At 33.2% G+C, this 24,722-nt stretch overlaps 1 protein-coding gene across 1 annotated transcript in view; it reads left to right on the top strand.

Moving 5' to 3' along the window:
* The window catches only part of LOC111086612, an 88,680-nt gene that overhangs the window by 46,915 nt on the left and 17,043 nt on the right, over window positions 1–24,722 (top strand). Inside the window, exons 3-6 of the mRNA XM_022390131.1 lie at window positions 9,117–9,280; window positions 9,942–10,065; window positions 18,200–19,167; window positions 19,728–20,062. Of these exons, the coding sequence (XP_022245839.1) occupies window positions 9,117–9,280; window positions 9,942–10,065; window positions 18,200–19,167; window positions 19,728–20,062 (1,591 nt within the window). The remainder of the gene's footprint in view (window positions 1–9,116; window positions 9,281–9,941; window positions 10,066–18,199; window positions 19,168–19,727; window positions 20,063–24,722) is intronic.

The following is a 24,722-nucleotide window of genomic DNA, read 5'->3' as shown; positions in this document are numbered from 1 at the left end:
CTATACAAATATAATAGTACTGTCTGTTGTATGTTATCTATATAAATATAATACTACTGTCTGTTGTATGTATCTATATAAATATAATACTACTGTCTGCTGTATGTATCTATATCAATATAATACTACTGTCTGTAGTATGTATCTATATAAATATAATAGTACTGTCTGTTGTATGCATCTATATAAATATAATAGTACTGTCTGTTGTATGCATCTATATAAATATAATAGTATTGTCTGTTGTATGTTATCTATATAAATATAATAGTACTGTCTGTTGTACTGTGTAGTTAAAATATAATTGTGCAGTTAAAATATAATTGTGTAGTTAAAAAATCCTTAGGAAAAGCTCTGTTTTGTTTAAAATAATTCGCTTCTTCAAAACTAACTTAAAGATATAACATTTTTTAAAAATCTTATTGGAATATTTTGTCTGGCTGAAAGTCGTAGGTAGATATTATTATGTTTTATTAAAAGAAACCTTCAAAGTTGGAGTAAAATCATTGCTTGAAGTGCAGAAGGAATTTCAAGGATGGAATATCTGTTTATTGGTTCATTCAATCTGGACACTGTGACTTGCATGACATTTCATGAAAACAGTGACAACTCCCAGCTGCAGAGGGCTCTCGCATTATTTTTGGCTTCCGAGGCCAGATATGTACAATCACAGTATATATGGTGAATATTTTTACTGTGACTCTGTTAACAACTGTTATCTGTCTTCGATGTACAGGAAAAAAAAACGATATGAATTATAGAAAATGTTAATTTCCGGGATTTTCCTAGAAGGAATTTTTTAAGTTCCTTTGAAATCTTGAATAATATGTTGAATGTGTTTCTAAATTGTTTACAAACACAAATTGATGTTGTAATTTTTAAGATGCTTTGGAGAATCCCTTATTTCAAAAGACCCTTTTAGATCGTTTAAAGAACTCGTTACTTTAAAAGTGTCTTTAGGCTTTTTTAAGAACCCGATATTCTAGAAGTGTCCACAGACGTTTTGGAGAATCCCTTATTTCAAAAGACCCTTTTAGATCGTTTAAAGAACTCGTTACTTTAAAAGTGTTTTTAGGCTTTTTGAAGAACCTAATATTCTAGAAGTGTCCACAGACGTTTTGGAGAAGCCGTTGTTTTTGGAAAACCGCTATTTTAAAGGTGACTTTAGACTTTTTGAAGAACCTAATATTCTAAAAGTATCTATAGACTTTGTAAAGAACCTGTTATTTTAAAAGTGTCTCTAGACTTTTTGGAGAATCCGTATTTAATTCTGCCACTTGCAATTGGAATGATAAAAAAGACAGAATCTGACAAACTGTACAACTTAAGCTACTTCACTGTGTAGCCCATTGTATAGGTTTACGTTTAACACGTCCTGCATCTCTTAGTTTCGATCATTTTGACTGTAATTTCTAGTTGAAGTATAGACAAGTGAATTAAACCTTTTATTGAAGTATAGAAAGTAAATGAAGTAAATTAAAAGTATTTAATTTCTTTGCATAACTCGTCATTTTAAGTATGTATTTAGACCCTATGCATTTTAAAGAAATCTTAAAGATTACTTGGATGATTCGTTGTTTGAAAAGTGTCTTTAAATTGTTTGAAGCCCTTATTTCTTTCAAATCGTTTGAAATACCTGTTGCTTTAGAAATGGGTTTTAACTTGCTTGGAACACAAGCTAATTTAGAGGTATTTCTTTAACTGTTTGTAAATTTTGTAATTTTTACACGTGTTTTTAAATCATAATTATATTTCTTTCTTTGATATCTTAGTCGGAAATTTTCCGTCATTGTTGTTTTGGTTTAGTTTTGAAATATTGCGCGAAGTTCTTCGAATAAAAATCTTATAATAAAATTACAAAGGATCCTGGGATATTTATCGTTATTTCTACACATAAAGTTTAATTTCTTACGTTTTCCTGTCTCAAGTCCTTCATCTTTTATAGTTATATACTTACTATGAACATTTGCTTATAGCGTGAAGATATAAGTACATATATTTGGGCTTTTTCTATGTGCTAAAAATCCTCATTTTGCAGCTGTCATGTCCTGTAATCCTCAACGTTCTTTAACTTATGTATGATTTACATTTACTGAATTTAAGAAGAATTTACTTCCCCCCAAGTTCTGAAATGGATCAGGTTGAAATACAAATTTACCACTAAACATACTCACGTGTATATATGCGTTTTCTACTCCTTGTGTTTATTTTACACCATACAAAAGTCACGGTAAAATCACATGTCAGAAGGTGTCTTTAACGGTAAAATTTCACTCTGAATTTATAAGGAATATATTCATAAGTAATCTTGTAACATACAAACAGTGTTTTCTTACATCAATATTAATGTCGGTCAGTAAATGAAAACAATAAGTGACAACAAGTAACAATGCTCACTATCGACTCGAGAAACAACACAAAGTTCGCAACGTGATTAATGAGCTGTGAAAACGTTAGGCTTATAGAACGCCATGAATGCTGAGAATTAATAATCTTATTTTAAAAAGCTTTTTTTTTATATCTTTTTTGCAATAGTTTTTCGTTTTCTATTAGTTAAAAGGAAAATAGTATTGAAACTTTGTGCTACGTTCGGAAAATTTGTTAATTTTTAATTCTTAGACACCATGCTAATAGTTGGAGAGTTTATACATTCCTGAGAAATGTTCATAAATTCAAAAATTATTTATTTTTATGCAAGACGGTATCTATTATGAAAACATATAAAACTAGCTAGTGTATCCGTTCCCTGGATTAATTCATGATTAATGAAAGGTTATCTTAGGACATGGAAAGTTGCTTCCCTTATATGTAACTGTAAAAAAACGTCCATAAAAACTGCAAAACACAAAATGTGAACACGCAGTTTTGTTTGTATATCTGCATGTTTTGTATATCCCAGTTTTGGTCAAGATCCATTCACACCCTGCGAAGTACTTATATGGACGTTATATTTTAACTGCACAATTATATTTTAACTACACAATTATATTTTAACTCACAATTATATTTTAACTACACAATTATATTTTAACTGCACAATTATATTTAACTGCACAATTATATTTTAACTGCAAAATTATATTTTAACTACACAATTATATTTTAACTTCATTTTTTAATACATAACGTCTTATTGCATCTCATATATACAGGCCTAGTAATAAATGATCCCAAAAATGAAGAGTATTCTAGTAAATACGTTTTTGTATCAACTCTGGAATGAAATTTTATAGTCTTAAATAAGTTTTTTTTTAATATTTATCCAATTGAACTTACTTATATAGGTGAATTTTTAACTGCACAAACATTTTTACACGTGCACGATTTTTGGTCAACTGCACAGTAGGAAAACCCCCTGATTATTGAATTTCTGTAGTGCATATTGGTGTATGGAAGGCATTAATACTAGAAATAAACGACTTTTTCAGAAGCTTTACACTGTCAGTTTGGGTTTATTGAACGCTCTTGAAGAAGCTGTAAATCGAAACGTTGAGTGTCTAATTCAATAAAAAGGTGTTATAAGGTCGTTTATTTCAAGTATTAAAACCCCCCTAATTAGTTGTCACTATACAGCGAAATTAGTGCTTAAACAGTGATGACATTTGAATATCTGATAAATGTAGTAACACATTTATGTGGTTCAATGATTTCTATTTGTGTCATGGATTGATACATATATTTGTATATTAGTTGTCACTATACGGCGAAATTAGTGCTTAAACAGTGATGACATTTGAATATCTGATAAATGTAGTAACACATTTATGTGGTTCAATGATTTCTATTTGTGTAATGGATTGATACATATATTTGTATATTAGTTGTCACTATACAGCGAAATTAGTGCTTAAACAGTGATGACATTTGAATATCTGATAAATGTAGTAACACATTTATGTGGTTCAATGATTTCTATTTGTGTCATGGATTGATACATATATTAGTTGCTAAAACATCTGATTGGTAAAAGATTCAATGGTTTTTCTAAGTTATGGATAACAGATCATTATTTCTACAAGTGCCTTTCAGACTTGAGAAAAACTAGACGTATAACAGAAAACTAGTATTTCTGCTTTCAGCATACATATCTACGTAGTTCGTAATAGAAATTTACTAGTTAAATCAATATCTTGTTTTTACTTTCATACATTACTTCGTAATCCATCTGTTCACAGAAAATGATGGTGGTTTTTCTTAAGTGGACATCAAATGTGCTTATTAATAAACACCCCATAAATTAAACATTAACGAAACAAATATCATCTTATTTTAAACAAATAATTCTCCTCCCATTATAAAACTGATTTCTTACAATTTTCAACCCTTTCATACATTGGATAACATTTTCTTAAGAAAAAAATATATCTTTGACTCAAACAATGCATTTGTGAGCGATACGAAGATTTACGTTTTGAATACAGTGATGTATTCGTTATAAGAAAAACACTAGTTCTTTAAAGGTTTTGAGTTCATACATCAGTAAAAAAAATGATTTGTAATGTCAGTAAATTTCATTTGTTCCCTAAGAATTAGAATTTTCTCCAGACGATGGTATAATTTCACCATTTATTTTATGAACTTTCTATACTTTTTTACTTGAAGATCTATTATAATAATAATAAAGCGAAAATATTGGTAACATGTATATTTTAGGCCTCTTGTGTTCAGACGAAAATCAATATATATTATCAATTATTTTGTGCAAATATGCAAACTGTATTTATTATTATTTGCTATGGTTGGTATGAAAGTTTGAGAGTTGTTCGGTGGTTTAATATTAATTATGAGAAAACTAAAAGTCAGTTGGTTAAAAAAATGCTTTATAGAAATATCTTGAAGATTTATCACACAATTTTAGAGTTCACTAAGTGCATTAACATGACATTGAAAATTGACCAAAAGGTGACGTTTTACAAACGATAAATTTTAACAGAGTAGACAGGTTTAAGATATAACATAGTAAGTCTGAACAGGTTGTTGTGTAAATTAATGCTATTTAGCTTCGTGGAACTAAAAAGTCCATGATTTTAATCTTTCGTAGGCAGCACAGAATGTTAATTGGAATGAGAGTTCCAAAGCCGAAGGGAATCAGGCTATGGACATGCTTAAGGTCAAAACAATGACTACGTCATTTGTTTCTGATAGGCTAGAGGGCACAATTAAAGCAGAAAAACAGTTATATAGTGGTCTAGAAATTCCAACTGATGACAATTCCGGTAGGTAGAAATATTTCCAAAGTTTTTCTTTTCAATAAAATGAAGTAATTTCAGTTTTCGCTATACTTTCTACAGATCTCAAATGTGTTTTCCATAAATCTGGTTATTCTGATTGAAAACGGTTACCGAAATACCAGTGTATTGCTGTTTTGGCTACATGACGCAATATTTCTTGTTAGTTTATCATTGATTATGTGTTTGTGTGAATGAAAGAAAAACTACCTATATGTTACTTTTGAAGGTGATTTAATAAAAATACCAAAGTAGTTTTAATTTCAACAGATATTTGATGATAATTTGAATATAATGTATTGTTTGAATTCCCGTATAAACTTGTATTTTCGTTAAACAATCAAATTATATAACCGAAAGCCATAAAAACATTTGATATACGAATTTTCTTGTTTAGCTGTTACTCGACAGTAAATTATCCGAAAGAAAAAACAAAAAAACATCACAAGACTCGTGTGTCGTAATTTCTAATTCATATAAAAAGAGTTGATATTTTAACCTTACAGAAACGAATATGACCAAAACGAAACCTGCTTTACCACCGAAACCGACGAAAGCTCCACCCCCATACAAAGCACCGCCGCGCCCTCCAGTGCCAACTTTTGCCTTTAGACCAGGTACGGTTCCAACAGACAAAGATACACACACATCAAGGGTGTCTGGCAGAGATGAAGAGCCCAAATATAACCAAAATCTAGTATGTGATTTTACTAACACTATCGATAAATAATAATTGGTAATCATTTACTTCGTGCTGCTATTTTATCAATAATAAAACGTCATGACTGAACAAGTTCCTGAAAATCCGTTGTTATTTATTCACAAAAATTGTGTTTCTTTTTGAAAAGGTTTTTGTGAGGTCCAAACTTTTGTCAGATAATAAAAAATGAGCCCACTGGAGTTCCTCAATGTTCTAATAGTCATTGATAGTGAAAAATCCTCTAACACTTTCTCTGGAAATGAATCCAAGTTCTAATAGACAGTAATGGTGTAAAATTGCTAACAAGATACTCGAAGTTTTTAAATAAATTTGGCAACACGACAGTGAATTTAAACTTTATTCATTAGAGAAGAGCGTATCGACCATCCACTGTGGTCATCATTAGGCTTAATATAAGATATTTAATTTCAATAAACTCACCACACGAGTCTTCTTTTGTGTTTACTTAATCAACAATGCTTAACAGTGTACATGTAGCTTCGCTTTTTACAATACAATGCCGCAATTCAAAATAATCTAACTTTAGAAAAGGTTAGATAATATAAATGGAACCGTACGGATTAAACGGATGAAAAACAAAATCAGAGCAAGAAACTATTTTTATGTCAAACAGATATTAATATCAAGAGTGGTCTAACACAAGTCCACTGTGGTGCGATGTTCTAGTATATAATAGAATAAGTAACACATTAAAGTAGTAATAAAAATTATCATCACATTAAAATAGTGGTAAAAATGATCATCATATTAACGTATTAGTAAAAATGATCACCACACAAAATTAGTAATAAAATGACCATCAAATTAAAATATTAGTAAAATGACCATCAAATTAAAACATTAGTAAAAATGATCATCACATAAAAGTAGTAGTAAAAATGATCACCAGATTAAAATAGTTGTAAAATAATCATCACATTAAAGTATTAGTAAAAATGATCATCACATAAAAGTATTAGTAAAAATGATCATCACATAAAAGCAGTAATAAAAATTATCATCAGATTAAAATAGTTGTAAAAATGATCATAACTTTAAAATAGTAGTAAAAATTATCATCACCTTAAAATAGTGATAGAAATTATCATCACATAAAAGTAGTAGTAAAAATTATCATAACTTTAAAGTAGTAGTAAAAATTATCATCACCTTAAAATAGTGATAGAAATGATCATCACATTAAAGTAGCAGTAAAAATGATCACCTTTTAAAAGTAAAAACAGTAAAAATTATCACCACTTTAAAGTAAAAACAGTAACAATGATCATCACATTAAAGTATTAGTAAAAATGATCATCACATTAAAGTATCAGTAAAAAGTATCATCATATTCAAGACCATTGCAACTAACCTCATAAAACCTGTTTATGTATTTGTTACTGATTTCGACATAGCTAATTAACGTTTCCAAAACATTTTAGTTTGTTGTTTTTCACCAACAATTACGTACAGTAAAAGAAAACAATTAGTTTTTTTTTAAATAAATATGGTACTTATTCAGTTAATCAACCGTGTTTTCATGCGTAACGTAGGTTATATCTCTCAATTTATTTATTTATAATAGCAGCCAGAAATAGGAAAAGTGAACTATTGACAGTAATACCTTTACTTGTTACGTATACTATATGTACTTCCGCAGGTCCTCGAAAGTGTTCTGTTTCAAGAGTAAATAAAACCAAAATTAAGAGTAAAATAATTATATTTCTTGCTATTAAAGTTCATATGACATGCTGTGTTGTAGCCTACAGAGTGCATAATTCTTCTCGTGATTCATGGCATGTGCTAGTTTTACTGACGTCACAACAGTTAGAGATTGCAACGTTAAGCGTCCCTTATGTGATGTCATTTTAGTGTCTATTGACTGAATTACAGACAACACACTACTATACAGTAGTGGGAGTGGTTAAAACAGGTGGCCTTTGGCCTCATTTTTTGGGAAATTATGAGTTAATGAAAGGCGGTAGCTTAGAACGTCAAACAATGAATTCATTCATTACTGGTAATATTACACATTACCTGCGTATGCTGTTTTTTGTTTGTTTGTTGTTATTTTATGAGTACTCTACTGGACTTAACTGCCATTGATGTGATTTTTTTTTTACTCAATCAAAAATGAGATGTTGAATTTAACATAGAGTCACTGCGGATAGAATTTGATAAGATATCAATGACCTGATTTGCAGAAACGGCGATTTAGCACTTAGTCACTTGTAGTCAAAACGTTTGTAGTTGAGAAACGTTACAGTTTGGCACTAATATGATTTGTGAAATAATATTTGAACTCAAAAGACCAATGATTAGTTTGTTTTTGAATTTCGCGCAAAGCTACACGAGGGCTATCTGCGCTAGCCGTCCTTAATTTAGCAGTGTAAGACTAGAGGGAAGGCAGCTAGTCATCACCACCCACCGCCAACTCTTGGGCGACTCTTTTACCAACGATTGACCGTCACATTATAACGCCCCCACGGCTGAAAGGGCGAGCATGTTCGGTGGGATGGGGATTCGAACCCGCGACCATCAGATTGCGAGTCGAGCGCCTTATCCACCTGGCCATGCCGGGCCCCAATGATTAGAATCATAGGAGTTATAATTTGACAGTAATCGAAACCAAGACGTTACAGTTTTATACTGTAATAATTGAAGTTGATAACTGTTATGAAATCTTACTTTTAACTTTAATGACTAGCAAAGAAAGGAAGTGAAAGATGATTCAAAATTCTTCGTTAAAACGACAAATATGTCTTTACATAGAGACTTTAGGTTCGTTTGTTAGTTTAGGAGCAAGGCCACTTTGGGCTTTCTGCTGTGTCCACCGCGAGGAATCGAACTCTGGATTCTAGCGTTGTAAGTCTGTAAACGTACCGCTGTTTTACCGGGGGGACAGATAGAGGGCTAGATAACTTTAATTTGTCCTTGTCCGCGCAATATTTGGGAAAAATGTTAACTTTATTAATTTTACAAATTATTGTTTTTAATAAAGGTGTGATGACATTATTCTGAACATTATATTGATAGTTACTCGTTGAGAACTAGTTATATAAGAATAAAAAATATTATTAGTTTTAATACTTGATTTCTATCATTTTTAAATATATAATAGTATTTTCGTTTCTTTTAAAGTTTTTTTTTCAATAGCTAATTGTTTCTTTTTGTAATATTCTGTACAGTCAGATACCTTACTTTCTGCCTCTGCTAATGGTCAACTAAAGGAGGTATCAATGATGTATTCTCGTCAGGCGTCAAGAGAGATTTCCTTTAATAAAGAGGACCCTAATCAACCAATTTCGGAAGACCATATTAGAAGTATACCTATTATAGTAAAATCAGAAAGGTGTGTATTGTTTTACATTTCAACACCACATTCTTTGGCAATATATTTTATAATGATGTTTGCGAAGTCTATGAATTGTGTTTTGCTTAATTAGTTGCCTGTCTCTCTTTCTCCATTATATCTTAAACATTAAGCCTAAATGTTCATTACATTTTGCAACTCTTTCAAGCTATTTAAATGAATCGAACACAAATGAACTTGACCGCTTTGAAAGTTACAATTCATTTTCTATTCTGGCTTTTGTTTTTACTATGATTACTTCGTGCGTTTTAATATCTCTAACAAAGTTTGAAAATCATAACTTAGCACATTATGTTACACCTTAACAGTACTTACTGTATCAGTAGTGACATCTAGATACATACATACATGTATGTGACAAATGTCAAGTCACATTAATACAAACTATTACATGTATCGCACGTTATAAAGCAGCGTTTTGTAACATTTGAATAAAAATATACGAATTAGTTCTAAAGCTAGAACTATTTCCAACAGAAAAGTTTGTACTTTACAACAAGTGTAAAGGTTTTAAACTATGCACTGCATGTCTAAAGAAAATAGCTGTAAAACGTATTGTTATAATTCTTTGTTGTAGACCGATTTGTTTTTATATAATCATTCATTTGTTTTGGATAATTAATTTTATCTTCTACAACAGCGTCGCAAACAACAAAAATGAAGGCGTTTCAGAACAGCAGAATACTGAAGATCTTCGAGATGCTTGTGGTAGATTATTTGGAAGAGAAAAGAGAGAATACTGGGGAAATTGTGTTATGACAAATGTAAGACAATTTACTCATATTTCTCTCTTGTCAAGATACTGTTATAACACACGTTTTCAAAATATCATGTTAACCTCGTTGCTTTGTAATTAATGTACGCGTATACAGTAAGGAAAGGCGGTTAACTTTGAGTTTTTATATCTGCACAGACTTTCAGAGACAAATTCTTAATAGAACTAGTTCCTTAAGGATTTTCAAAAATAAATAAATAATAGAAGAATACATAATAATAGTATTCCAACCACACTATATTCATCATATCTATTGCCAACAACGCGTTTCTCTCAATCCACAGAGCTCTTCAGGCCGCCTGGGATATAACAAACATAGCAGTGTCGGAACACTATTTATATAAGCCATTTGATACAACAACCATTTTTATGGTGTTTACGCCCTATATGAATAGTGTTCCGACCACTGCTGTATTTTTTGCGTCACAGCCGGCCTAAATAGCTCTGGGAAACCAGGATTCTACCATTTTTATATACATGTATAATCAGCACACTAGACAGTTGCTAAAAGTAAACCAGTTACACAGAAACACCTAGGACTAATCCTATGGATAGTGTGTAGCAGCCGAAAAACAATATTAATTTAGTTCAAGACTGGGCGTGTCCTACTCAACTGGAACTTGTAGCTAAGCATGAAATCCTGTATTAAGATGTTGAAAATTTATATAAATAAGGATATATTATTATCTTACAGAGAAATTTATTTTATGATATCCGCTTATCATAAGCTTACTTACCTCTGTCTATTATTAGGCTGTCCTCACCCATAAGTAACCATAAATATAACTTGAATCGAATATATACCGTGGCCCAACTAACCGCATTAGAATTGTAACCTTAAGTTTAGACCTAGACCCCAAGTCACTTGTACAAAACAACGTATAGGTAGAGCAATTCCTTAGTTTTACAACAAAGACATCGTTCTTGGTTTTATGTGTATTCATTTCCTGTACATTTTGAGCAATGTTGGTTTTATGTGCATTAACTTCCTGAACATTTTGGGCTACGTTGGTTTTATGCGTATTCACTTCTTGTACATTTTGAGCTATGTTGGTTTAATGTGTATTAACTTTCTGAACAGTTTGAGCTATGTTGGTTTTCTGTGTATTAACTTCCTGAACATTTTGAGCTGTTGGTTTAATGTGTATTAACTTCCTGTACATTTTGAGCTGTGTTGGTTTTATGTGTATTAACTTACTGAGCATTTTGAGCTATGTTGGTTTTATGTGTATTAACTTCCTAAACATTTTGAGCTATGTTGGTTTTATATGTATTAACTTCCTGAACACTTTGAGCTATGTTAGTTTTATGTGTATTAACTCCTGAACATTTTGAGCTGTTGGTTTAATGTGCATTAACTTCCTGAACATTTTGAGCTGTGTTGTTTGTATGTGTATTAACTTCCTGAACATTTTGAGCTTTGTTAGCTGGTATCTGCCCTAATTGTGATCCATTGCTTTCGGATAAGAGCTCAGACCTCCTCCATTCTTTGGCTGGCAGTGTGCTTCTAGCATAATGGTACTGTGATTTTATCAATGCAAGTAACTCCAGAAGTGTTATAGGAGTATTCTTGGAAAATGAAGTTGATAGTTGATGAGTTAGACAGAACAAATAAAGATGTTACAGCTGTACGTATGTCCGTCGTTATCAACGGACACGGATCATTAATTTTTGACTGAGTTATAGAGAAAAAAGAGTGTGAAAAATCGGTCACCATGTTTACAGAGAGGTTTTTTTTTTCGTGACCTTGTTGTGAACTTAACCTTTAAACTTATATTAAACTAATCACTTCTAAGTTGGGTCATAGTCCAAATGTATACGAACTTTCGTCCAAATCCATTTAGCCATTTTCAAGAAATCAAACACACACACACAGGGGTGAAAACATAACCTCTGTCACCTTCGGGTGACGGAGGTAATAATACATTTGTAATGCCATGTTTAGTTTACTTCATCAAGCTACACAGATGCAGCCCACACAAGAGGTGTGTTTTTAGATCCATCATTCTTTCAGTGGTCTAAAATCAACCGGTATATACAGTTACACTGTATTCATATTTGAGTCACGAGTCATCAAAAATTTCAATTTCACACACCCTTCACTAGAATCAACAACAATGGTTATGCTATATTTTCTCCTTTATATGATGTAAGCCAACAACAAAGTATAAGCTATCTTTTCTCCTTTATATTAAGTAAGCCAAACAACAACAATGGTTATTTTTATTTTCTCCTTTATATGATGTAAGCCAACAACAATAGTTATGCTATATTTCCTCCTTTATATGATGTAAGCCAACAACGATGGTTGTGCTATCTTTTCTCCTTCATATGACGTAAGCCAATAACAATGGTAATGCTATCTTTTCTCCTTTATATGACGTAAGCCAACAACAATGGTTATGCTATATTTCTCCTTTATATGATGTAAGCCAACAACAATGGTTATGCTACCTTTTCTCCTTTATATGACGTAAACCAACAACAATGGTTATGCTATATTTTCTCCTTTATATGATGTAAGCCAACAACGATTGTTATGCTATACTTTCTCCTTCATATGACGTAAGCCAAAAACGATGGTTATGCTACCTTTTCTCCTTTATATGACGTAAGCCAACAACGATTGTTATGCTATACTTTCTCCTTCATATGACGTAAGCCAAAAACGATGGTTAGGCTACCTTTTCTCCTTTATATGACGTAAACCAACAACGATGGTTATGCTATATTTTCTCCTTCAATGACATAAGATAACAACGATGGTTATGCTATATTTTCTCCTTTATATGACGTAAACCAACAACGATGGTTATGTATTTTCTCCTTTATATGATGTAAGCCAACAATGACTATTTTATGCAGAGAAGAGCCACACACCTTCAAATATTTCAGTTGTAAAAAACAACTGAACACATTACATATTACTATCAATGAAACCATTTTATCCTTTCACGAGGTCTAAAAAAACAACTGAACACATTACTTTTTACTATCAATGAAACCATTTTACCCTTTCACGAGATCTAAAAAAACAACTGAACACATTACTTATTGCTATCAATGAAACCATTTTACCCTTTCATGGGATTTAAGCTAAATCATATTATTTTGACCTAATACATACATCTCAATATTCTTACCAAAGCTTATTATTCCTTGAAATTGTGCTCTGTGTTTATTCATGCATACATAAACTAACAAATTCATACATACCACAAAATGCAGTTATTGCTACATATGTAACAAAACATCATGTACTAAATTTTCTCATTGTTTTCTACATCATCAATCTCTCCAAACTCTACTTTCTGGGGCAACCAGTGCATGAGAAGTCCATTGCCTTTCACTCTTTCACATGCTCCATGTACTTGCCTCCAGTGACTGATGCAGCTGTTCATTTGATAGAAGGAGCTGCTTGAACCTAATATGGCTATACACAGTCATCCAGCTCAAATATTTGTTCTTTTTTTGGTATTCCAAGATACTGCTGGTTAGTAGGTAACGTAATTATCAGAATAACTGGAAGTCCTTATGAAATCCATGCAGAACATGAAAAAGTCAAACTCAACCAACATAAATAGACTAGACACAGATCTTTGAAAAAATATCTTATTAATAAATAAAATGAGTATATGGCTAACTAATTCTCCTCAACAGATGGTCAGTTTCTTCCTGTTTGTAAAATTTGTACAACAGCTACTTGAGACTCAACTGTGTGAGATGACTGCACACAATGATCACCTTGGCAAATCTGTATTAATTTTTTTTTAAACTGTATCCAAGTTCATGCTATGCCAGTACTCTACAGAATGGCGTGTTATCCACATCAGAGGGTTTCTCATTACCCAAGAAATAGAAACCATATTTGTTATTTGTCTTACTCTACATATGTCCCACATGCCAGATATTGTGAAAAAATGCTTAATGACTTATCTAGTGTACTTGCTCCTTAGAGAAGCAGACACATATGCATTTATTACTGACAAGAGGAAAGAATTAGATTCATAGGCAGCTGGTGTTGACATGGTAACAGATCCTGGGTGCATCTAACTACCTATGGGTAAATAATGGGACTGCAGTAATGAAGTGGAGTAATGACTCAAGTGTTTTGAACTTCAGGAGATGTTGCCATGTTTGAAGTATGTTCATAAGGAGGCTGAACTACTGCAGAAACAGCTGTGGCTTTATTTTTGGCAACATTTTCTTTGTGACTGCCTCAAATAATTCTACACTGAAACAACTTCTTGCAAAGTAAAAACTATGCTTGTGGTACTCCATGGGCTTACTTGGAAGTCCCTTAACAGACTTGTCTATATGGATCTTCTAACAATCTGCCAATGCCATACTAGGATCAGCATTTTCATTTAGGTGTCTCAGGTAATATACGAAACAAAGTTCTAGTGGTCTCCTTGATTTCAGCCCTGTGAGTAGCCCAGTTCCCCATATGGTTCAACTATTGACACAACTCAGCTAGGCTGTATCAAATTCACCAAGTTCATCTACCCTACATAATCAAGTGCTGTACCATCCAGACTCAGTACATGGTATTTCACTCCTTGGTTTTGACTTTACACACTTAAATGCCGTAAATGTTTTGAAAATGCCGTGTCTCCCAAGTTTAGAAAACTTATCTGCTTTATATTGTCACCATTGAATGGTGGTAGTGAATGCAAAGGCCAGTATAAGACTTCTTTGCTGACTAGCAGCTAACGTACCATTTTTCACAAAAGAAGTATCTCGTGTTGTTGTATTAAGGCCTCGGCATGCATAAAATCGACAGCATGACACTTTATCTGGATGGTCTACTTGACGACAAACATCCAGACGACCTCTGGAAGGTGTGGAAAATACTTCTCCATAGTTCCTCGATCTTCTGGTGAGATTCTTGTCATTCTATCTGATTGTAGAGCAAAAAGCTTTTTCTATTGCATCTTATCTTCCAATGAAATTTTAAGCTGTCATCTGATTACTAATGACTCCAACAGTGATAGTATTTGTCCAGGCTTTGATCATCATCATGGCAACACAGTTAACCCAAACGACAGCTACTCAGGTTCTGGGTTGTGGCCCAACTTCTTAGTCTCAAGGCCAGAATGGAAGTATGAGCAGATAAAAGACCAACATTCAGATTGTGCCATGTTCTCACTTATCTCCACTATAAGTCGTTCTTCTCAGTGAATAAGGCCTTCCCACTTCAAAATAAATTACAAATTTATAAGATCGTGAAAGTACGAACAGCAAAGCATGTCCAGCTTAAGCTCTGTAAATTCCTACATTACGATAGTGAATTAACAACATAGATTGCTATTCTTGTATGTATTTAAAACCCACAGTGATGGCAACAACGAAAGGAGGTTTGGGGAATTTTAATGCAAAGTATGTAATAAATTATGCTCGATTAAAAATAAAAATACACAAAGAAGGTTTCACTTACAACGAAAACACTTATTCTTAACGCAGATACGATAGCATACAAGCAGTTTACTGGACAGACCATTCATTATATTTATCAATTGGCTCTCTGAATCTTCAACAATAAAACGACACAATATAATGAAGAAATCCTGACAAATTCTAGAATCAACCTTACTCGATTAAAATTATCAAAATCTGGGCATAAAATTAACTTTGCTTGGAAGTTTATTAAGCACTTTCCATAATTCCACATTACCCACACTGCCCAACTCGTCCCAGTAGTTTAATAGAAAATCAATGTCAAGCGTAATAGGTTGCCAGAAAAAAGAAAATGTATTCAGACATTTGGTTTCTTAAGTAATTCCTTATATACCTGGCTTATCAAATATGATAAAAAGACTGTGTAAAGGAATAGAAAGGATTTATAAATTTATAATAGTAGGCATTGTTTTACCAGGAAAAACAAGTTGTATACAATCTTGAAAATAGAATTAAACCAACTACGGCTGAGATAGAAGTAGTTTACATTGTAGAATGTACGGACCGTAACAATATCATTATAGGGGAGACTGGTAGAAATTTAAGTACTAAAACAGCAGAACATGGACATGTCTACTAACATTTTAAAGATACAGAACTTATTAGTAAAAATAAAACTATGAAAATTATTTGTCGAAAACCTAGTTTTAATAAAAGTAAAATAAAAGAAGCTATTTTGATAAAGGAATACAAACATATAATAAATAAAACACAAGGAATAGGTTTATACTAAGAGTAAAGTCGAGGTTCTGTTCGTGACGTGTACTTAACTGTCGTGTTTGGTTGTGCAACGTTCGTGATGGTGCCACGTTAACAGTGGCGAAACGATGTTTGATTTTATATTTTGTCTATCCCACTTTTAGTTGTTTCCTGAATTTTTAAAAGTTCGTAATGTATGGGATACCTCGGGCATCGATATTTAGAGTGTCAAGCACTCCTGACTTCAGATAAGACTTACACAACGACTTATCGTGCAAGCTTGCTGCATATAGAAATAGACACACCTTTTGGTCATAAGTGAAACATAAAGACAAGAATGACGTAGTTCAAGGCTGAGAACATTCCGTTCGTCTAGACCTTGTAACAAAGTAAACATTTTAGAACAGGTCTTTGTAAAGTATGCATGAATAAAGATGTGTTTGTGTACTAAGTTATTTAAAGAGGTTTAGCTCATGATTGCATGGCACACGAGAATCCTTTGTTTATTTCATTGGGCGTCGTCAACACTTCTAAAAGATGCTCCTTTCAGAGTTTTTGCTCAAAGCTCCATAAAGGGCTATCTTTGCATCACCTTCTACAACTTTAAAAATTAAAGACTCGACAGAGGTTTACTCTTGAGCTACTCTTGTCTGAGTGAATCATGGGGTTTGACCGTCACTCTCATAGTGTACCCACAGCCCCAAAGTGCAGAGCGCGTTTTTGCGACAACGGACCGCGAAGAACGAATTTTTGAATTCACAGTCTAACCACGCTGACGACTAGACCACGTCAAGCTCCAGAAGGACAAACTGATCAAAATGTAGAATCTATTGTTACTGATAATTAACGGTTTTGATTAATAGGAGTCTCACGATAGACAAACAACTCTGCAAAATTTTAAGCATACCCTACAGATACTGAATCATGATTTTAAAGGTTCGAAACTTATCAGGCTATCTACTACACATGGTGACCATGTAGATGCTAGTTCGTTGTCATTCGAAATTTAACAGGTTGTCCACTACACATGGTGACCATGTAGATGCTAGTTCGTTGTCATTCGAAACTTAACAGGCTTTCCACTACACATGGTGACCATGTAGATGCTAGTTCGTTGTCATTCGAAATTTAACAGGTTGTCCACTACATATGGTGACCATGTAGATGCTAGTTCGTTGTCATTCGAAACTTAACAGGTTTTCCACTACACATGGTGACCATGTAGATGCTAGTTTGTTGTCATTTTCCATGTGTACTGCTCGTTTTCACTTCTTTTTCAAGAATATCTCTACAAGTTTTTCTTATCTGTTTAACGTTGTGGTATTACATGAAATACTGAATGGAAGGTTATATACACCATCTCAGTCACAATACGTTCCTCACATTTTACAGAATGAAAATCATAATCTATTTGATATTGAATGGAAGGTTATATACACCACCTCAGTCACAATACGTTCCTCACATTTTACAGAATGAAAATCATAATCTATTTGATATTGAATGGAAGGTTATATACACCACCTCAGTCACAATACGTTCCTCACATTTTACAGAATGAAAATCATAATCTATTTGATATTGAATGGAAGATTATATACACCATCTCAGTCACAATACGTTCCTCACACTTTACAGAATGAAAATCATAATCTATTTGATATTGAATGGAAGGTTATATACACCACCTCAGTCACAATACGTTCCTCACATTTTACAGAATGAAAATCATAATCTATTTGAATGTCTCTCCTTCCTGTGTGTATGAAATATGGTAGTAAAATATTTTGTTTACGTTTCATTTGTTTCAATAAATACGTTGTTAAATAATAACGTATTCTAAGTTTTTGAAATATTCTTTTATGGGTCATTTAAAAAATACAATCCAACTTTTTGTATGAAGTCAAGTTTCTGAGGAAAAAATATTTTCCTTAGGCTTATTCTTGATTTTATTTGCTGTGTTTTAGCATACTTACATCAATATGGGCCACAATTTAAAGTCTTCATTCGAGTATGAAAAGGTCACCACGAAGGAGACTATAGGTAAACCTAGTCAAGAAAAAAACTGTGTTTCTTTGAGTATAGACAACATTACAGCAACACGTGAACCGTCAACTAAAGGTGTTTTCGAACACCTTCCTTGTAATTCTAGAATTGTGAAACAATATGCTATTTCTAATAATGAACTTCCAAGAAGAGAGTGGTTAGAATTACGAACGAAGTCGTCCTCACCTGCTGATACACCGTATCACTATTTAAACTTAAAGGACTTGCAAGACAACAACAAGCATGCTAAAAGTGGTTCTTTAACTATATTTAACACTGAGCCCAGAGCAACAAGTTGCACAAGTCATGTGACAGAGAACGATTCCTGCACGAAGTACGTGAAAGCACCAGGACGTAAAAATCTGAGGCCAACGGATAGACATATTGTACGAGACGACGCACAAACACCAAGTGACCAGTACAAGTCATCTTCTGAATCTGGATTAGGCACCCTTGGTAGTGGTGCTCAAAGCCTTAAAAGTCCAGCTTCGGGGAAGAGTAGAACAACTAGTGCAGGAAGTAATCTCGATACCAGTATTGACTCTGATAATAGCATAGGTGGTGTTATATGGCCAGACGGATCCACAGCAGCGCAAAAGTACGATACCGGTCGTGGAATGTCAAAAATAACAGCAGATATGGAAACCTTCGAGTGGAGTGACGTTGGAGAAGCGAGAAAGGAACACGAGTGTCGCAATTTTATACCTATACATCTTCGGAGGACAAAAGAAATAACACAAACTCTTGACTTTGATACTAGCGGCACTGGTTCCGAGACCATTCTTGTGAATCCACCCCTTCCTTCCAAATCTCCACCCAGCTTTCAAATCGTAAACCCAGAAAGTTCGCCAAAAGTATCATTACCAACCAAATATACACTGTCATCCAGGTAAGTTTATTTTGAAAGCTATATCTCTTAATTAATTTTTTATACAACTGGTTTATTTCTTCCTACTTTGAAAGTTAAATTACGCGTTTACAGATGATTTAAACAATAAATGTCACCGTATTACGATCTCACAACTTAATTTCATAGACTTATAAAACAAGAAATAGTTTAGTTGTTTGAGGTTGTCTCTGACAGAAACACTATTATAATCCACTTCGGCCTTCTATTGTATATCACTATACTTCTTGTTATAATTCATTTTTAGATGAATGTTTAATAAATCAGTTTTGAGGGAAAAAAAGAGATGTAATATATTGTTTACGATTAGATCTTGCAGTAGATGAGACAAGGTTCTAAGAAGTCGTTTCATATTGTATCCTTACACCGATTGAAAATTCAGTTAAATAGTTCACTGTAATAATGTTACATCGCTTTTGTGCTACACACGAAATAGTTAAAATTCGAAACAACTTATTAAACTTTTTTGTTTTTTATACGTATTTTATGAACTAACCTTAGTGACATCTATGCTAGAAGCTTTTTTTTTCTCATTCTTTTAGCGGTTCAGCCCTAAACGTCATGCATTCGACAAGTGATGAAACAAAAAAGGATCAATCAGAAAATAATCACTGCCATAATTTAACAACAACAAAGATCGTGGGTAAAGGTGTTCCTGCCAAAAAGAGTGGTATACGGAAGACAACAGGTGTTACTCAAGGAGCTTTTAAACACTGTGGTATACGCACGAAACAGACAGGGGTGTTTAAACCAATAGAAGAAATGACAAACAACCATCAGAGAATCGAACAGTATCAGTCACCTGAAAATAGCCGCCTAGTAGCAACGTATAAAACTAGACAAGCTGCAGCACAAAATACGAACAGAATTCATTTAAGTAAGTGTAACATTAGCAACATAGCTTATATATATAAACACACGTGAATGAATTATCAGTTTCTTATTCTTAAATACGTTTTTTGTTTAAGCGCAAAACTACATAATGAACTATCGCTGCTTTTCTCACTACAGGGTTCGAACCCTGAATTTTAGCATCATAAGCCCTGAATCTTAACGTTGGGCCACGGGAGAGCATGTATCTTAACGTAGCTTAATTTATTTATGAGAGATTATTTCATTTCAGGCTAGATAATCATACATACATAATACTGCTACGTATCTGCTTGTTTGTTAACTTCTTAAGTTAAGTCCTTTCTTAATTAAAACTAATTTATTATTTCTCGATACAACTTTGTAATACACAGAATTTCAGCAGTTACTTTAAACTTAACAACCTCTATAACACACGCTATAAATCACAGTGATTTACACACTTTACTTACGGTGCCTACTATTCCTTTGACTCAATTATCTATCTCTTCACTCTATCTATCTTTGCAATTGCGCTGGTTTTTCTCACCAGGCTTATATACTAAAACGAGGGCGTCTAGTAAACACTCGGACATTCGCGAGGTTCCCCGATAATTCTAGAAACCCCAGCGCGCATGCTCCCAGCGTCACACGACTTCCGCTGTCGTAACAATACAATTTATACGCATCATAGGTGACACATTCACTGCTACGCATAATTCATAGATTAAATCATATCTTGGAGTTCAATTGATCTGCCCGTGGTAACATGTCTCGTGTTAAGGTTTCTTAGACCTCTTACATAGGAATGGGCATTAACTAGAAAATTTGAGGCTGGTATAGATTGATGGTTAGGGCGCTCGACTCGCAATATGCGGGTTGCGAGTTCGGATCCCTGTCACACCGAATATGTTCGTCCTTTCATTCGTAGGGGCGTTATAAAGTTAAGATCAATCCCACTATTCGTTGGTAAAAGAATAACCCAAGAGTTGATGGTGTTTACTAGCTGCTTTCCCTCTAGTCTATCACTGCTAGATTAAATAGCCCTCGTGTAGAATTGCGTAAAATAAAAAAAACAAGGATATTTCACAAACGCAAGAGTCTGATCATAACTACAAGGTTTCACACATCACACTTTTTTGAGAACAGTTAACTGCAAACAGAAAGTATTTTTTGTAATACTGCGTTAAATAATTGCTGTTTATGTTTAAAGATAATAGAACTATTATATTAGCAACTCAACTCAAATTATTTTTAATTCATTTGGAAGTTGGAAAATATTTAATAACTAATTCTGTTATATCACCTTTCTGATCATAAGAACTTTAATTATTGAGTCCATAAGACAGGCTTATGATAAGCTCTCTTTATTATGGTTTCAAGAGTATCAGCCCCCAGTGGTACAGCGGTATGTCTGCGGACTTACAACGCTAGAAACCGGGTTTCGATATTTCTGGTGGGCAGAGCACAGATAGCTTTCTGCTTAACTTCACACAACCAACCAAGAGTACCTTGTATTTAGTTTGACCGAATAAGTTCAGATCTTTGCTGACGTGTAAGTTTTCTGAAGAACAGAAAAGTTTGCTGAAATAATTTCCAGTTCAATGCACGAAGACGTTTGTTTGTTTTGTTGTTAAGCACAAAGCTACATAATAGGCTATTTGTGGTCTGCCTACTGCGTGTATCGAGACATGAATTTTAGAGTAAAAAGTCCTTAGATTTACGGCTGAGCCACTGCTGGTGAGGGGGTGCACCAAGAAGATAACAAAAAGTTGGCTTATTTAACGTTTGATTTTATTTGCTCTCTGTAGGTTTTTCAGTGGTGTTTCCTTTGTTACGTATTAAAATTTCGAATGGTCTGCAATTGAGTTAAATGATACTTCAGATTTAGTAGTTAAATTGTATTTTGGATTTAGCAGTTAAGTAAAAACTGATTATACACAATGATTTATGTACAAAAGTTTTACAAACTTACAAGCAATATAAAGTCTTCTTTCTAGTCTGGAACTTCCTTGATATCTTATCGAGTGTTCACGATAAGCGAGTTAATTACGAGTTGATGTAGGTACGATTTGCTTAACGGAGAGCTAGCTAGCTTTGTCCTTCGTTATTCACCAGCCACACTCGCCGATTTTCCACGATGAAGTTATATAATGTTTTCGTAAAAATACTAATGGCCGATGAGAATCCACTGAAGTTAAATGATTTGTAATGTTCGAACTTTGTAAATGCTCCAGGTCAAATATCTGAAGTTTTCCGATTGATGAGCGTTAATCACAGTTATAGCTTCCGAAGTTTATAGCGCATTGACTATAGCAAACTAATAATAGATATTACTTTTTTGGCGCGTCTCGTTGGTTATATTTATAAGCGTATGGAGGCTTTCTCGAAATTTCAGTATTACCTAACAATACTGACGCTAACACATGCATTTACGAACACACACACATATTGTTGATTATTACTCTCGAGAATCTTCTACAACTTTTGAGAATAGGTGGGAGTTTCGCAATACATATTTAACAGTATAAGCTATGTGTGTTTCTAAATATAAATTTAATCTAAACAAACGTTGATATTAAAATAAATATATAATAATAAATTCGTCACACCTTCTTCAATGATGTTTTTCAGAAAGAATTAGATACACTGAATGCCGCTTATTGTGATTACGGATAATGTTATCATTAGTATAATATTATCAGAATTACTAAATCCTGACCAAACGTATAAAAATACACAGGAAAAACATCGTTTATTGTAATCAGCGCTTCGTTTTTTGTTATCACATTTAATCAGCATAACCATCTCAAGAGCAAGCGACTTGAGGAAGTTTCACCATAAAATAGGGCGTAGCTAAGTTGTCACTCAGATCCCCTACGCTTTTGCGTTTCCTTTCTATAATTACAGTACAGTTGTTTTCGTTCCTTCGCGAAAGACGGTGCACCCACAAACTTCAAATTTTGTTAACCCTCTTTAATAATGGAAGAAAGGCATAAGAAACGTAAAGATCTAACCCTTAAAGAAAAAGTTACCATTTTAGAACGCTATGATAAGTTACCAAAAATGGGGCAACGTAATGCAGCAGTGCAATTAATAAGTTCCCATCCTCTTTTGTGAAAAATTTAAAAAAATCGAGCCGACATTGAGACGGGAGCAAAACAGAATGAAAACCTAAACTGTAAGAGAAAGCACAGTGGAAAAGATGACCAGGTCAAATCATCATTAAAACTTTGGTTTACTAATGTTCATGAACAAGATGCTCGTGTAAACGGATTAATGATTCGACAGAAAGCGGCGTACAGCACAGATCAGGCGAGTTTCACAGAATATGAAAGTTTTATTAATGAATTGTTCCAAAAAAAAATAGCAGACATCTTAGGACATTTCGGGATAAAAGTTGATAACAAACTTTATTTGGTCAATTTGGGCCATAAAATGGAAAAGAACAAGGACCCAAATGCCTTCCTTGCTACTAATTACACCTATTTATATTCCAGCTTTACCTTTTTTTGCGTAGACAGACTTCATTAGTAGCAATATTAAGATAAACTAGAAATGTAAGACGAGTGCTATATACAGCGAGATTCCACAGTTGTGATATTAGAATATCAATCATCTTGTACGTAGGAGAATGAAGGAAACTAGTACCATTTAACAACACACACACACATATAATAAATGACTTTTACTAAATAATGTATAACATTATGTTTACTACAACGCTGTATATATTTACTTCGATTGTAAATATGTTGTACATAGTTAAACATGTAATTGGACATTGTCAGGATATCTAATCGAAATGTGAATTACATGAGCGGTAGTGTTAAGAGTGATGGATCACGGCTCATTTCTGCGTTTGACATTTGTAGCGAAGGTTTCTACACCCCCGTTTTATACTAGCATCTAATCATTTCCATATGTGGATCGAGAGATGTCAGTATTTAAACACATTTCCCATCAGTATACTTCCATTCCATGTGTTCAGGAGCTGGCAAAGCAGGTTTTGAAATGTGTGCCCTGTCTCCAAACCATAGAGGTAGTATTTCAAAACATCCATAACTACTGACTAACCACTGGCTCCATTATCAGTTATTACCTATATAATATTACATTAAATGCATACAGTGTAAATGGGCCTGTAACGTTCCCATGTGAGTCGTATTAAAATCGTAAATATTCCATATATTGATTTGTGTAGTCTAACTAACAAGCTGTGATTTCTAGAGTAGTGTTCGTCAGATACGTAAACACTGTCACAGTTACATTGATTCAGCTCAATCTGAAAATAAACGGACACACTTACCTTATTTGTAAATACTACTCCAGCCGTTTTTTATATATACCGTATATAGAACCGAATGATTAGTGTTACAGATTACTTAAGTAATCCAGACTAGCAGTATCATTAATGTAAAGGTTGTGCTATTCTATATATATATTAAATGATAATTTAAGCAGTATCATTAGTGTAAAGGTTTTGCTATTCTATATATATATTAAATGATAATTTAAGCAGTATCATTAGTGTAAAGGTTTTGCTATTCTATATATATATTAAATGATAATTTAAGCAGTATCATTAGTGTAAAGGTTTTGCTATTCTATATATATACTATTTAACTAGTGATAATTTAAGCAGTATCATTAGTAGTTAAACGGTTTTGACTTATTACTATTATAGT

The sequence above is a fragment of the Limulus polyphemus genome, unplaced genomic scaffold (assembly GCF_000517525.1).
Source record: "Limulus polyphemus unplaced genomic scaffold, Limulus_polyphemus-2.1.2 Scaffold1252, whole genome shotgun sequence".
In the NCBI taxonomy this organism is placed as follows: Eukaryota; Metazoa; Arthropoda; class Merostomata; order Xiphosura; family Limulidae; genus Limulus; species Limulus polyphemus.
This window is presented reverse-complemented; position numbering and strand designations above follow the sequence as displayed.